Below are 15,798 nucleotides of genomic sequence, written 5' to 3'. Positions count from 1 at the left end.
GTTGTTTTCTGCCTGGGAGGAAATAATACAGGGTATCTGTCCAACAACATGTTGTATCTTGCTCTGTGCCCATATGCTGCCATACAGGCTAACGATATCCTCGAATTTGAGTTCAATGTCAGTAATCTTGGATCTGTACAGAGTTCGCCTTCGATCTCGATCAATGGTAGTGGGGTCGTAGCGTATGCACTCGCAAACATGACAACGTTCTCTAACCTGACAGCCTTTGGCGTACCTGACGGATCCAGCGCCTTGTACCTGATAGAGCCATACTTTGTTGTAAAGAAAATCAAGCAAGACACCGTTTCATACTTACAGCCAAACAATATCACCATCGTTTTACAGGTCAATTGTGATGTTCCTCAACAGAGTTTTATTACTATCACTGGGTTGTATCAAACAAACACACCTACCAATCCTTCACTTTCCATCATTGCTCCTGTTTCTGTCTTTGCAAGCACGGCGGACTGGGATGCCTCCGGGATTCTTATCATATCGGTGGTGCAAGATGGAATGACGATTGGAACCAACTTCTCGATCATCGTCCCTCTAGTCAACCCGCTACTTGGCCAAGACTCTCCTGTCATCAACATCTCCTGCGTCATTGACACGACGTTTGCAAACGCGCCCATCCCACCGTCAAACATGGAGAAGGACCTGGGCAACCTTGCTCCCTTGCTCGTGAACAACTTCGTGTATGCTTACATCCAGCAGTCGACGCCATCATCAGGAGCCGTCAACACCCTCACTGTCAGCATCCAAGCGAGAGCATCTCTAACTGTGTCCGAGAATACAAAGATCACTATCTCTGGGCTGGTTGGCAGCGACACGCCGTCAACGAGCAATCTGAAGCTGGTTGACACACAGAACAGCGATTCTACTCTGATCTTCGGCGATTCTTGTGAATGGATCAACAACGTCTCCACTCAGATGCTGATCTTGACCGTCATCGCAGACTCCCAGGCCGGCACCATGTACAGCTTCTCATTCAACCTCACCAATGGGGTCACGGGGCAGAACGAACCAGCGATCCAAGTATGGGCGTCAGGAGATTCATCGCCGGGGACAACAATGTCGATACCAACGTCCAAAAACTTGAGGCCGATGAGAATAGGAAAATTCAACGTCAAGACCCTCACTCAGAACACTCCCGTATCAGGAGCTCTGAACACGATCTACTTCATATTCTCCGTCAATGTAGACCTCAGCACAGGAGATGCTGTCATGACCGTCGGCAACTTGTCAGGTGCCATCGCCACATCTCCGATATCGTTGAACTATGGGCTAATCGGTGCGAGAGCCGACACGCGCTTTTGGGACGGAAGTCAGTACAGGAGAGGTCTGTGGACTACCAACACCTTGACGCTGCTGCAGTATGGCACCTTTTGGGCCGACACCACTTACTCTCTACAATTCTCAGTCACCAATCCCACCTACGCCCAGGAGCCCCCGGACGTCACAGTCAGTGTGTCGGGCCCGATAGCGATCGCGACTGTCCTCGCTCTCAAGACCGGCCTCACTATCAAGGGCGTCGTGCGCGGGTCAGACACCCTGAGGGTTCTTGTCCCAGAGTTTGTAACGGCCATCATTGCTCAAAGCACATGTCTGAGCGGCGCGAGCAACTACCTGTATGTCACCCTACAGACCAACATCAACTTAGAGAACGTCGACGGAGCCTCCATCACCATCAAGCCGCTCACCGGGGCCAAGGCTGCCTCTCCCGTCACGCTGCTGCCCGTGACCAACGGCAACAGCGCAGAGCTGCTCTTCCAGGATGCGTCAGGCAACGTGGGCTACGGCCTCTGGGGATGTACCTCTTGCGCGTTCGAGACTCTTTACCTGACTATCGGGAGTGGCCTGATCATGCAGACAGGTGTCCAGTACGCGTTCAAGGCAGAGATCAGGAACCCGCGGCCGGATGAATGGACTTTGCCGCAAGAGTACGCGGTCGAGGCACCTGTGTCCATCACTGCCAATGGAGCCTTTGCGAGTTTCGCTTCTAAGACCATGCAAGTTGTACAAGAAAGCCGCGATGGAATCACTAACGGCTCGCTCCCTCTCAAGGTTGTCGTTCCAAGTTTTGTGACCAAAATCGTAGGACAGGCCTCAGCAAGTCAGAACAGCTCAAACAGCTTGACCTTCACTCTACAGATATCAGTGGATGTCACCAGAAACTCTTCCATCCTGATATCAAACATGAATGGGCTTCTCATTGAGACTGATCTCGTGCAATTGTCCAGTCCTACCAATCTCAGCTCGGATTTTGTCGGCGCTGAGATTTTTTCAGGCAGTCGCAATCTAGAAGTGGCAGAGACAGGAGGCTGGGAAGCTGCATCGTCAAGCCTCTCCTTATTCTTTGTTAACGGGTCCCTGGCCAACCAGACTATCGTCTTCTCTGTGCACGGCAGGAACCAGGAGCAGGGGCAGCAGCCTCAGGTCCTCAGCATCTTGTTGACTATCGAGCATGGGACGTATGACAGCGCCATCGGGCCTGAGGCCATGCTCTCGAGCACTGGAGATGCGGCTCCCCTGCTGATCGCTCAGTTTCTTTCTGCCAGCAGCTGGCAGAGCAATGCCTCAGCTGCGGCTGCCAACACCATCTCCGTCTCCTTCTCTACAAGCGCGTCGCTCCTGCAAGGTGGGGTCCTTCTTGTCTCCGGTCTCAATGGAACAGACCCAGACAAGACTGTCGTGTCGACGATCGAAGGGAACGCGTCTGCTTTCCTCTCGCTCCATGCCTTCGATTGGTCGCGATCTACTCTCATTCTAAATGTCACAAACAATTCCATGGCCGGAGATGTTTACGTCTTCTCCTTCTCAGTGAACAACAGTCTACAAGGGCAAGCTCCTCCCAGCCTCTTTGTATCAACCACCGGCACCCTCAATATTCTTCCTCATGCGGTCACACAGGCAGCTGGCAACGCAGCTACTCTCTTGATCGCAAGGTGGCTGCGGGCAGAAATCAGTCAAAACAATTCGTTGGCAGGGGAAGAAAATTTACTGACCATTGAGTTCGAAGTGAACGTGAACCTCAACTCTGACTCCGTGATCAGTATCTCCGGGCTCGGCAACCTTGGGTTGAGCTTGTACTTTCCCTTACTGCAAGATTCTTCGAGTTCCGTTGGCAGTCAGTTGTTGACAGGAGACAAATATGCAAACACTGCGGGAACGGGAAGCTATGTGGGAGGAAATGTTGTATTCTACGTGAGAAGAGGGCTTGTTCTAGAAGCGAGGACGGTATACTCTCTGTCCTTCAAGGTCGTCAACCCAAGTGTGGTGCAACAAGCGCAGCATGTATCCATACAAGTCACTGGGACATTGTCAATCCCCCAGCAGGCGATGAATGTCTTGAGCGCTATGGACAATCAGCCGGGAGTTGTGAACAAAGTGTCTACTCCTCGCTTCTCCTCCCCAGTCGCAGTCACGTGCATCAGCCGATGCCTTATCTTCATCCGCAGCAGCACGCAAGGGGCCGCGATCTTCTACACCCTAGATGAGAGCCTGCCCTCCAACGCGAGCTCCTTGTACTCCGGGCCCTTCTATGTCTCATCCACCACAAGAGTTTGCGCAGTTGCTGTGAAGGAGGGGCTAGAAGACTCGGACGTCGCCAACTCAAGTACCTTCTATGTTCAAGCTTCTTCACCCGTCTTCGTCTCCCAGGCCTCAAGTAACCGGAGCGACGCCTTCCAGCTGTCGATCTTCTGCTCGACATCTCAATCTTCCATCTACTACCGGCTGCTCTACCCTCAGACCTCCCCCGCAACCTTCGACTCCTCTTTTCTCTCTTACTCGAGTCCGATCCTTGCTCCTTCCGACGCGACGATCGAGAGCTTCTGCAACAAGACTGGCCTGCTGGCCAGCAGCTCTTCTTACTGGCCTCTCGTCCAGTATGACTTCGCGCAGGCCTCGCAGCAGCTGGGGACATACGTCGACGCCATCTGCGCAAGCAAGTCTCTCGTGCACGCCGATGATCAGCTGGACTTTGCTACGGCGGGTCAAACTCTGAGGTTCTTCATCGTTGCCAACGACGAGCTGGGAAAGGTTGTCAACCTGGTATTCAACGACAGTTTGCCGTGGAACATCACTATGTATCCTAAGACCTCCTACCTCATCCCTACCGTGCAGGGCAGAGTCTCTTACCCGCTCAAGGGTCTCGTGCGGCCGTTTGAGACCATAGGAGAAGGAGGGGCCAGCTCTCCCACAGCTGGATACTTCGTGGGCACCATCTCCCCTGTCCTCTCGGGCGATCACAAAGTCTTCGTCCAGCTCGGCATGCAAGACGTTCTCGGAAGTCCCTTCCTCGTCTCAGTCCTGCCAGCCCCTGCTGTCTGCGGCTCTAGGTCGACACTCGTGGGCTACGGCCTGACCTTTGCGGCTCTCATACCGTACCGCAACACCTTCTTCATCGAGGCACGAGACGAGTTCGGAAACATGAGACCAGGTCAGCTACCCGACGACCGGCTGTTCGCGTCCTTCCTTGTTCGCACTCAATTTGCATACCAGCAGAGCCCCGACTGCAATCAGAGCGCCTGCCGTGGTTGTTCTGCTCTCGAGACCTCTGGGTGCAGCTCCTATGCTCCTCCCTTCTTGGGATTCAGCGCTGGAGGTCTTACGCCGCCATGGCGAGGTGCCATATCCACCATAGCGGTCAAGATCCTCCCGCAGCTCCAGGAGCCCTCCAGCAGCCTGAGCTCGTGCTTGACTAGCGATCAGAGTGAGAGGCAAGTGCTGAGCGAGCTGGGAAAGGGGTCCATACCTGCTTCTATCATCTCAACAGAGACACCTCGCCCTGTCAGAACTTTCACTTCTTGCACACCCGACTGCTTCACATGGGGATGGTGCACGCCACCTACTACATCAGGTCTGCTGTCCTCTCTAGCGGCTCGTTACTGACTGACATCCACAGCGATGAAATTTCACAGGAACAGCTCAGCCCGATGCCCTCCTGCCGAATGATCTCAAGACAGTCGGCAAGTTTGGCTTGTCTGACTTTGCAGACTCAACGCTTGAAACCATCGGCAACTTGACTTGGGCAAACGAAAGCTTCGTGATCAGACTGCATGGGATGATGACGATGAAGCGGAAAACCTCCCAGGCCAAGAGTTTTCGTTGGTCAAACATCAGCACTTCTGACAGAGTCAAGGTCTGGGTAGACAATTCTCTTATCATTGATCAGTGGACTTCCTTGTCAAGCGTGCAACCGTCAGCCTACTACAAGTTCTTCGATCTCTCCTTCCCGTACGACGTCTTCATCGAATGGAAGATTCCGCATCCTACCCCCAACACCTCAGCTGAACTCCAGCTGTCTGATGCCGTGGAGGAGCTCAGACACTGTCAAAGTTGTCAAGGTTCCCATCGGGTCCTCCGGCAGGTCTGCATGGGCGGCAGCGTCAACCTGACGGGCTCATGCGTCAATCATACAGCATGCAACTGCTCCGACACCGGCGAGCTCTACTGTGATGGAATCAGCACAGCGCAGGAGGCGACCTGCTCCTGTCTCGGCCCCAACTCAGGGTCATCTTGTGCGGCAGATGCAGATTGTACGGGAGGGGGGAGTTGTACTCCGTTGTACGAAAGTTTCCCTTCATACCGCATCTTCTCGCCCTACGAGCTTGTGGGTTCTCCGTACCGGCTGAACTTCTCGCCAGCGATCAGCTCAGCAAGGTTTGCAATCCTGTTTGCCTTCTTTGAACTCACCATGTTCCAGTTTCTGCTGTGAGAACATCCTCAACAACAACATTACATGCCCGACACTGTGAGGTCGTTGGAGGCGAGAGAGAGAGAGGAAGTCGAAATAAGAGGGAAGACGACGAAAGAAGGAAGAAAAAGACGATGAAGAAGAAAGATGACAACTTTAATGTAAATACCTGTACTCAGATCTATCCCAAAGTAAAAATGTGAGCAATAACAGTCAATCTAACTTTTTCCTACTCTTTCCCTCCTCCCTCGCTCCTTTAAACAAAGTCCTCGTCTCGACCCCAGTGACTTCCCTCCCAGCGTTGACAATCTCCCTCAAGTGTCCTCCAGCAGCTCTAGATCGCAGGCGCGGGAGGAGGAGGAGCCTGGAACTGCCCGAGGATGTTCTTGACCGACGACCAGAGCTGCCCAGCTGGAACCTGAGCAGGGGTGTCAGGCGAGAGGAGCAGGAGGGAGTCGCGACCCTCACCGGCGTCGGGTTGGCCGTCAGCTTCAAGATCGTCTCTGCCATCTCGGTGGCCGACGCCTCCCTGCTGCTCCCCACCGGCAGCACCGTGATGGTCCCCGAAAACATTTTCGACTGGGTGTAGGCGTAGATGAGCTGGGAATGAGCTGGTCAGCATGAGACACACCCCGCAAACTCAACTGACCTGCACCTCAACAGCTGGAGTCTCGTTCATCCACAACCGCAGAACGAACGTGGCCTCGTCCTGCACACAGCTGGGGTGTGAAGAGCTGGAGAGGAAGGGGGAAGACGAGAGGCGGGGGAGACCTTGGTGTTATCGTGGAGGATGCAGCTGACGGAGTCGGAGCGAGGAGAGGGAGTGAGGGCTCCCTTGCGGATACCTGCCGCAACCTTCTCCTTGGTCTCTGCCGTGTCGACGAGGAAGACGGGGGCAAGTGCGACCTGCTCAGGGTGAGACGATGGAAGCAGGGGAGCGATCAAAGTGACCTCAGCGACTTGCTTGTACATGATGGAGATTTCTCGCCAGATCTCGCAGAAGCTGTGGATGACGGCGACAGGGAAGGAGAGGAGATTCAGGAAGGAACGAAGTCGGTTCATCGAGCAGCTTTCGTTGATGGCCTCCTGCAGCCCACGGGGTGTCAGGGCAGCAGCTGAGAGGGACCGTCCTCCACCTCGAAGATGCTCTCGATCGTCTTCACATCCGCATCCGTTAACGTTTCTTTGGTCTTCTCCGCGGCAGCTCCCGCGTTCTCCACCTTGAGCCGCAGCTTCTCCACTCCGTTCCATTGCGGCATGCCCTTTTGAGTCAGCTGCCCTCAAGTCAGAACCAGGATCACTTCAATGGGTGCATTACCTCCAGAGAGAAGATATGGCGACCTCTTACGATGAATGTCGATGGGGCAGAGGCAGGATGGGCAGGAGGGGCAGGAGGGGCAGGAGGGGCAGATTGAGCAGGAGGGGCAGGAGCAATGCGGTTGGTAGTTGAGGTGTTCACCTTGGAAATGAGCCAGTTACCATAGATGTGCATGAAGGAAACCACGATGTGCTGGTACGCAAGTTCTATTGTCTTCTGGACATGCGCTCTACTGCAGACGAGTGAGCTCGACTTGCCGGTGAAGTGAGGGATGGGGGGCAGGTAGCCCTGCTCTCTCTCCGGCACCAGTACATTCTGACCCTCTGCAAGCAGAGAGTTGTAGTCAAGCGCTGTGATGTGATCGACGATGAAGCTGATGACGTTCTGCCAGTCGGGGATGGGCCAGATTGTGTCCATGAAGGAGGAGAAGCTGGTAGGAGGGAACTTGTAGCTCCACTCGTCCTGCTCCACCATGCCCTTTGATGCGAATCTTGGAGTGCAGACAGTGGCGTCGGAGATGGAGTAGATGTCCGTGTACCGGATGTAGAAGCCGAACATGCCGCGAAAGATGACGCAGAGGCCGTCAAGATGGTGGCTGAACAAGGTGACGTCCCCAGGATTGGTCGGCAGCTCTTTGACGATGTCAAGTAGCACCTGCATGCTGACGATGGACGTCAAGATGTCTACGATATCTTGCTCAGAGTCCAGAGCGATCTCCGCGTTCCCGGTCAGCGGATGCACCTCGTTCCCGATCGAGACCGCAAACCCTCCTCGTAGGCGATACCTGATGCTGATCAGCTGCCTGCTCTCGATCATGCGCAGGACGATGCAGGTGTGACCCATCGCCTCGATAGCCAGAGTGCCCTGAAGGTCCTTGTACTCCTCAGAGTGAGCTGGGTCGAAGATCTCCATGATGCGATGGGCCAGCCGAGCGATGTGCGACAGACCCTGAACGATCTGCTGGAGCATGCGAATGCTCTCACAATGGATGTTGGGGAAATTCAACGTCAGAGTGTTGCTGCCGCCCTCCTCCACCACTTCCTCCAAGAATCCCACCCTCTTGATGGTCGGGAGTATCTCGCTGGGATGCTTGTAGTGCTCATGATACGATGTCGTGATCGTCATCTCCGCCTTCCACCCGGAACACCCACCAGCAACGAAGGAAGCGGACTTGGGCTCGAGGTACAGGCGCAGCTCCCTGGATTGCAGCAGCGAGGCGTGTAGGTGCAACAGGATGACGTCACCCACACTTCGCCATTTGATCCTCTGCATGTCCAGTTGCTTCTCGAGCTGCATGAAACGGATGCGCTTGCTAACGATCTCTGACACCTTTGCCAGCTGAATCCTTGCGATCTTCTCTACAGAAGACGTTTCGATCGGCCCGGTGACTTTCCTCTTCTTGGTCCGAGGTTCTTGATTCTGGGAAGAGGCCGGCGGCCATGATTGGAGGGGGATCTTGTCAACGTCCAGCTTCTCGATGACAGGTTTGGCTCCCTTAGAAACTGACAAGATGAGCAGGGAGAAGTGGAACTTTCCTTCATACGCGTCGTACTGCACCATCAGCGCCCACACGTCTTGCGAGGAAGGTTTTGGCAGAGGCTTCGATGGATCCTTGTAGCCTGAATCCAGGATTGAGCAACCAGGAAGCTGCAAGAAGATTCCGGGCTTTTTCTCGTTAACAAGGTCGTTAAGCTGGATGGACTGTGAGTGGGAGTAGGTGAGGAGTTTGAAAGCTGGTTTCAATCCGAACGAGGGAGCAAGTCCAGTCACGATGTTGAGGATGTCGTAGGAGCGCCATGCTATGAGCACTTGTGCAACGCTGTCGTCACCCGTACGAAGAAGGGCTCGATGTAGACCAGTCTGAAGCTTCTCATAAGTTGGCGCTGAGTCCGTTAAGAGTAGGTCCCTTGCTTCCAACTCACCGCTCTTGTAGTCACTGACGATGCTCACCCTCGGCTTCCCTTCCACGTGCACGACGAGCTCGTTCCCTGTCGGTGTCATGGTGACAGCAATGTCGCAGTCTCGGAGCAGGCATTCGTACTCTGACAACCTTTTGTGGAGCAACCGCAGCCTGCAGCTGCTGTGCAGTTTGAGCACATCCTGGATCACACTCTCCAAGCTGAGAGACGATCTGTTCACGTGAATCTCCACGATTTTGCCGTCCTCGTCCACAAGAGGAGGCGAATGTTTGATCTGCACCCGGCTATGACCTTCTTTAGTAGACATGAATATGATACACGGGTTCTTGATCTTGATCCTCGAATCCGCTGAGACATTTGCTTTGGTCTCCACAGTATTCTTCCGCACGGCTGACGTCATCAGAGACTCGAAGGACACGGGAGCTTGAGAATCTTGCCAGTAGTACACGGTGAAAGAATTCCCGTTGGTGCTCGTCTCCACATCGACCTTGGGGGAGAAGAGCGGCCCCTGCGCCTGGGAGTTAAGAATTTGCCAAGTCCGGAAACGAGCGCAGTCTCCAAGGATCGTCACGGCCTCTACCAGAGGCTCTTGGTTGTGCATCATCCGGTTCTCAATCAACGGCACAAGGCCATCGCACGCGGGCAGGGGGCCGCCTTGAGCCTTGACGAGGAGTTGTACCTTGTCGACTTTGAAGGGGTGGGGCGACTGATCGAGGCGCAGAGACAGCACGAGCTCGAACTCGTCGTCTGCCTGGAGAGTCAGACGCCCGTCTTTCACCTCGACCTTGGAAAGATCCGCAGGGATCTTCATGTTCAACAGCTCGGTCCGGATGAGGAAGTCCAGCCGTTTGATCACCTGCTCCTTCTCAGCGTCGGTCACCTTGGGCGTGATGATCTTCTGCATCTCCATGTCAGGCAGCCCGTTGTAGGTGCCGCTGGCAAGCACGTCGACCGCTGTCCTCATGTCATACATGGGCGTCCTGTGCTGGTATGCTAGCTCTTCCGACGCAATGCACAACCGCTCTGACGTGGTGTGCATGTGCCAGTGGTGCAACCTCAAGTTCTCGATCAAGTCGTCGCACTGTTTGGTGACCTTGAGGCGCTTCTTCTGCCATCTCACAAGTGCGAGGAGAGAGATCAGCTGCCGTCTAGTCTCCTCGAAGTACTTGGCCAGCTCCTTCTTCCTCTGGAACGACTTGTTCCTCAGGTCCGCTTGCTTCTCTACGAGCTTCTCCATAGCATTGCGAACGACACAGTCGACTGCCAGGTTGACGGGCACCTCCATTGAGGAGTCCTCTGGCATAGCCATTGCTACGGGGTCACGCCACCTCCCGACGCTGTAAAACATGAGATGAGTAATTAATGTCAAATCAAGCACTTTGGCAATGTGAGGGGTTGAAGGACAATATCTCTCTCAGATGTAGAATTATTACGAATTCAACTAGCTCGCTTGTTTCACCCCGTCTCTTCCTCTCCTGTTGCGACCTCCACCCTTCCATTTCATCTCTTCCCATGAGCACTCACGATGATTTGGTCACTTTCCTCTCTCGATATCTTCCTTCATGTCCTCTCATTATCTCTCCTGTACTCCTCGTCGGCACTTCTACTTCTTTCATTGTCTCTATGTCTCTTGCCATATCCTCTGCTTCTACCATCCCTCTCGCCATTTCCCTCAAAAAACAAGCACATAATTCCCAGCCATGCCGCTCCCCCTCTGCCATTCGCCCCACCCCTTCTACCCACCCCACCGACAATCCATATACCCCTTGCTTGAAGGGAAAAGCTTTGTAAATGTACCCCCATTGGATGACCCTTTGCGTTGCCTACCCCTGAGATTTCCAGTGGATTTGTAACCGTATACAACCGTAACGTAACGACGGATAACGACAATGCCACGAGCTTCATGCAGAATTCTTTGTCGGGGGTGGAGGGAATGAGAGAGGGAAGGAGGAGAGAAGGGAGGAGGAGGAGGAGAAGAAGGAGGAGGAGGAAACAGGGTGGTAAGATCGGGACTCGGTAGGAGAAGAGACGAGCATGGAGGATGATGGCAGGAAGGCCAGGAGGAGAGTAGAGGCGATTTCGTGTTACGAGATGGGAAGCTACGAGTTTCTTGACATCTAGAGGAAAGTGAGAGCAGGCGATGTGAGGTGTGAAACTGTTTCAACGATCTGAATGAAGAGAGGGACATGGGGATCAAACCTGAGAGGAGCAACTGAAGCGCTTCTTTGCCAGGGTTGAACGCCGTCGGTTCGGGACCTCAGGGCTCTTTGCCATCGAAGAACATGAGCAACATATCCAGCAAGGTGCGACGATCGTCACGTTGTGATGCTCAGCACATTGTGTGGAGGAGGAGAGCAGTATTACATTGTCACTTGCGAACCATGGCAGGTCAGGGCGGTCTACGAAGCCCTCGAGATGAGGAAGAACAAGCAGGTAAGGGGAGGAGGCGCCATGGGCTGAGGTAATGAGCTGGAGCAGGCGTTGAAACTTCTCGGTCCTCTCCTGCAGAAGAAAGCTGGTGGCTCGCCATGAGCTCACGCATCTCTCCTCACCCATGGTCGGCAGGAAACCCACAGCTGCTCATCTTGAAGGCCCTGGCCCTTGTGCGGGTAGGGAAGAAGGTCAGGAGGGAAGAGGGGAGCTAGTGCGACGCGCTGACAGCAAGGGAAGGAGGAAGCTCTGCAGCTGGCACATGAGCTGAAGGCGCAAAGACAAGTGAGAGAGCTGAACAAGAATATTGTTGACCTCACCCGCCTACAGGTGGAAGGGGACGAGACTTTGCTGAACAATCTTGCGATAGTCTTCCGAGAAGCTGGAGCCGGTGAAGAGAATAATAATAGGAGAGGAGGGGATGCTGACGTTATGCGGATCAGCTTCAGAAGCTACGGAATGTTTCAAGAGTGCTCTGAACAAGGCGAGTCAAGGGGAAGGTCGAGCCATGACCTGACTTAGAGCAGGAGCCGAACAATGAGGAGCTTGCCTTGTGCTTGTTCGCCGCATATGGTGAGAGGAAGGCTTCTGTGTCTGACTTGCTGGTGCTGCTTGCTGATCTTCGTACAGGGAGAGAAAGAGATTTCTTGAAGCAGCAACAGGTTAGGACGCACGGAATGAGCTGATTGACTCCCCTGATAGCCTCGGAACAGCTCGCTCAGAAGTTGCAGAAACAGTTTGGCCGCGAGCAGTACGCGCTGTGGGCGATCGTTGCTACCACACTACAAGTAAGAAAGAGGCTGCGGCGAGAACTGAAGTGACAAGTGGGACTGATGGGCATGAAGGTGATGGAAGGAGCTCCTCCGAAACTGCTGTTCCTCACAGGTAGAGACGCTCGCTGCTGACTTGCTCCTCTCCTCACACTCGCACGCAGAGCGACAGATGGCGAAGAGAGCAGAAGAGTCGAAGCTGAGTGAGACGAGGCTTGTCCGCCCCTCCCCTCCTCCTCACCAGCTTGCTCAGACACATACGAGGAGATGCGGCTCTACCTTGAGATCCTCGAGCGACAGGGCAAGTTGGCTGAGGCCGTCCAGGTGCGAGGATGAGGTTGTCTGTCGGTAGCTCAGAGTACCTCCTTGCGCTCGTTTCCATTCTATGTTGTCCCAAGTTGACGAGACTTGTCGACAGATGCTTGAGAGCCCCATCGGTGACAACTACACGTCCAAGATTGAGAGATTGCAGACTAAAGCTCGGTACCCCCGCCCTCCTTCATCCTTTTCTCAATCCTGAAACCTCCTTTTCACCCTTCCTACCTACCTACCTACCTACCTACCTACCTACCTACCTACCTACCTACCTACCTCGCTCGCTCGGTCACTATACCTCTTTCTCCCTTACTATCTTTCACATCTTTATGGAGGAAAGAAGCAGAAGTTGTGATTGTATCGTAGTCTTCTCTTCAACAACGGAAACTGGAAGGAGGCGCGGGCAGTGTACATGGAGCTGATGACCGTGGACGAAGGGCAGGTACAAGAGGAGGAGGAGGAGGAGGGAGGGAGAGAAATCAGGGAGGAAAGGAGGGAGGGAGGGAGGGAGGGAATAAGGGGGAGACGAAGAGGAAGGGAGAAGGAACAGCAGAGCTAACCAGATGGAGCAGGTGAAGGGGAAGGAAGAATGGTCACACGTGCGGGGGGTTCTTGATTGTATCATGAAGGAAAAGGTATCGGGAGACCGTTTCGTTCTCTTGTCCCTCCCCCTCCCCCTCCCTCTCCCCCTCCTTCCTCCTTCCTCCCTCCCCCCCTCCCCCACCCTTCCCCCTTCCCTCTCCCCCTCCCCCTCCCCTTCCTCCTCCCACTCCCCCTCCCCCTCCCCTTCCTCCTCCCCCTCCACCTCCCTCTCCCCGTCCACTCCACCTCCACCTCCACCTCCCTCTCTTCCGCTCGCTTCCCGCCCCCCCCCTCCCGTCAAGTTCCTCCTGCCTCCTCACTGCCTCTTCCGCTCCTCATCGCGTCGCATCCTTGCAATTTGTCCCTGCTGTCAACTCTCTCCCTTCACTCCTCCTCTAAACCGGGACGCTGCAGAACTTTCCCGTTCCCTCCAACGCTCCTCAGGGAGGAAGTGTCGGTGGGATGTCGATCACTATCGCTCCTGTTGAGAACCCGAAGGAGGATTTCGAGTGGATTATGCAGGTGAGGAAGCGGGGGAGAGGAAGCGGAGGAGAGGAAGCGGGGGAGAGAAAGGAGGAGGGAGGAGGGGGGAGGGATGTGATGATTGAGGGAGGTTTGAGGCTCATAGAGGTTGGAACGGAGGTGGGGATGGGGACGAAAGATGGTCAGAAGGTAGAGAAGGAGGATCAGAATTAGGAGGGGAGGGGGGGCAAGCATGAATAGAACGAGGGCAGGGCAGAGAGGATGGGTGGGAGGAGAGGCGGGGAGGTGGTTGACTGATCTCTGATGAGCAGGAGGGGGAGAAAATGATTGCATTTCTCATTGAGCATCAAACTGGAGAGATAAAGTCCCGAACTCCCCATCTCGCCGCTGTGGAGCTCTACACCAGGCTGCTCGCCTTCTGCCCTGCGCACCTGAGTATCCACAAAGACATCCTGGGCAAGTCCATCGATGCAGTGTACAGGTAAGGGAGAGGACCATGGTGGAGGGGAGCAGGAGGGAGGGAGGGAGGGAGGGAGGGAGGGAGGGAGGGAGGGAGACGGAAATTGATGGAATAGATTTTAATGTTGCTGCAGTTATGTGGAAATGTTCTGCACGAAGGACATGTGTGCGTATGACCTGGTGGTTCCCCTGCAAAGGTGAGATGAGATGAGATGAGATGAGATGAGATGAGATGAGATAAGATGAGATGAGATGAGATGAGATGAGATGAGATGAGATGAGATGAGATGAGGTGAGATCAGATCAGATCAGATCAGTTCAGATGAGGTGAGGTCAGGTGAGGTCAGATCAGATCAGATCAGACGGGTCAGATGAGGTCAGGTCAGGTCAGGTCAGGTCAGGTCAGGTCAGGTGAGATGAGATGAGGTCAGATGAGATGAGATGAGATGAGATGAGATGAGATGAGATGAGATGAGCTGAGATGAGGTGGTACCAACGCAACAATATGCACATAGGTGCCGTATGAAAGTGCGACGGTTTACGATGATTTTGACGAGGACATTCCTGTCTTTAGTGATGATAATGATGACAATGATCATAACCATGACAATGATCTTAACGATGGTGATGAAAGGTTTCCTGTCGATCAACATCAGATCATTATGGACAAGCTCAAGACTCTCGGTGGCTCAGGGCCGCACAAAGACGCCTCGGACGACCTTGAGAGCGTTTGTTTGCGATTCGGAACGATGACAAAGATATCAAGGATGCTGGGTTTGCACACATCGATCGTGTCGGACGACTCCAAGTTCAGACAAGGTTTGTTCTACTTTCTCCGCACAAGATCTCTGCACCTTGTACGCTCCTGACTGGCTGGCAGAGGTGCAGGAGCACTTGCATGCTGCCCTCTCTTGCGTCAAGAGGCTGAAGAGAAAGCCCGGTTACCCTCGAGATCGGTGAGAGCGGAGAGGAGAGAAACAAGAGATGTTCGCATGTGACGTTCCCTCGTTATGTTAGAACACCGTCGGACGACAACACGCTGGTTGCTGGTGAGCAGAGTGAGAGAAAGAGAGAGGATCGATAACAAGAGATGCTCGCAGCAAGACTGCTCTTCGACAAGTTCTGCCAGACTAGAGATGAGTGCTATCTGGTGGACGCCAGCATCGTCGCCCGGTCAAGATTTGTTGCTCCCCATCTTTGTCTCTCTTGCTCACGATGTCTTAAGGTGGGGGCTGCATGTCTCTCCGACCAACTTTCAGTTCAAATTACTTCTCCTCAAGGTGAGGTCGGGCTCTTGGTGTATCAACTACTAATGTAGCCTGTCGTTGCCTTCCACTTCATGCCTGTTGTTGTCTCCTCCCTCAACATGTAGATGTTCTGCTTGTGATGCTTTCAAACAACCTCACAGCCCTGATCTTCATCTGACTCGGCACGTCAGCTGTACAGAACGCTCGGGGCCTTCGAAGCGATGCATGAAGTTTACACGGAGCTGGATGTGAAGGTGTGAGGAGGAGTCACAGGAGACGAGGGCGCTGAAGGATGGGCAGCACATTCTGTGGGATACGTTGACTTATCTCATCCTTCCTGCCTCCTTCCAATGGTGTCACATTAACAAGGTGAGGGAGAAAGGAGGCTAACGGGGAAAGTTGGAATGAGGATCATGGCGGAGGGAGGAGGAGGAGGAGGAGGAGGGAAGATGTTGACGTACTTTCCAGGCAAAACACGCTTTGGACTGTGTTTTGAAACTTGATAGGTATGTACAGAAGAGTTGAAACAAGGAGTGAAGTGGGAGGAGGAAGAGGAAGAGGAGGGAGGAGGAGGAGG

At 54.0% G+C, this 15,798-nt stretch overlaps 3 protein-coding genes across 3 annotated transcripts; 2 read left to right on the top strand and 1 right to left on the bottom strand.

The window, feature by feature from the left end:
- Window positions 1-48: 48 nt before the first annotated feature.
- On the top strand, window positions 49-5,759 carry GUITHDRAFT_135976 (hypothetical protein; the record flags this gene model as incomplete). Its single annotated transcript, XM_005836201.1, has 3 exons — window positions 49-4,861; window positions 4,923-5,664; window positions 5,708-5,759. The coding sequence occupies 3 exons, from the start codon at window positions 49-51 to the stop codon at window positions 5,757-5,759; spliced, it is 5,607 nt and encodes a 1,868-aa protein (XP_005836258.1).
- Window positions 5,760-6,032: 273 nt separating this feature from the next.
- On the bottom strand, window positions 6,033-10,238 carry GUITHDRAFT_104807 (hypothetical protein; the record flags this gene model as incomplete). Its single annotated transcript, XM_005836200.1, has 7 exons — window positions 6,033-6,116; window positions 6,167-6,298; window positions 6,348-6,407; window positions 6,470-6,604; window positions 6,650-6,784; window positions 6,835-6,972; window positions 7,017-10,238. 7 exons carry the CDS (start codon window positions 10,236-10,238, stop codon window positions 6,033-6,035), a joined length of 3,906 nt encoding a protein of 1,301 aa, XP_005836257.1.
- A 979-nt stretch (window positions 10,239-11,217) lies between these two features.
- Window positions 11,218-15,611, top strand: GUITHDRAFT_104806 (hypothetical protein; the record flags this gene model as incomplete). Its single annotated transcript, XM_005836199.1, has 26 exons — window positions 11,218-11,274; window positions 11,324-11,368; window positions 11,414-11,453; window positions 11,501-11,556; window positions 11,606-11,650; window positions 11,696-11,756; window positions 11,809-11,835; window positions 11,888-11,938; window positions 11,996-12,027; window positions 12,079-12,153; window positions 12,211-12,250; window positions 12,300-12,338; window positions 12,389-12,459; window positions 12,554-12,618; window positions 12,817-12,892; window positions 13,023-13,085; window positions 13,447-13,554; window positions 13,827-13,996; window positions 14,109-14,171; window positions 14,609-14,793; window positions 14,855-14,930; window positions 14,992-15,023; window positions 15,075-15,147; window positions 15,200-15,254; window positions 15,413-15,475; window positions 15,522-15,611. 26 exons carry the CDS (start codon window positions 11,218-11,220, stop codon window positions 15,609-15,611), a joined length of 1,758 nt encoding a protein of 585 aa, XP_005836256.1.
- Window positions 15,612-15,798: the final 187 nt, after the last annotated feature.

Source organism: Guillardia theta (assembly GCF_000315625.1).
Source record: "Guillardia theta CCMP2712 unplaced genomic scaffold GUITHscaffold_18, whole genome shotgun sequence".
NCBI classification, from domain to species: domain Eukaryota; class Cryptophyceae; order Pyrenomonadales; family Geminigeraceae; genus Guillardia; species Guillardia theta.
The sequence above is the reverse complement of the archived record's forward strand: the minus strand, read 5'-3'. Positions and strand labels throughout refer to the sequence as shown.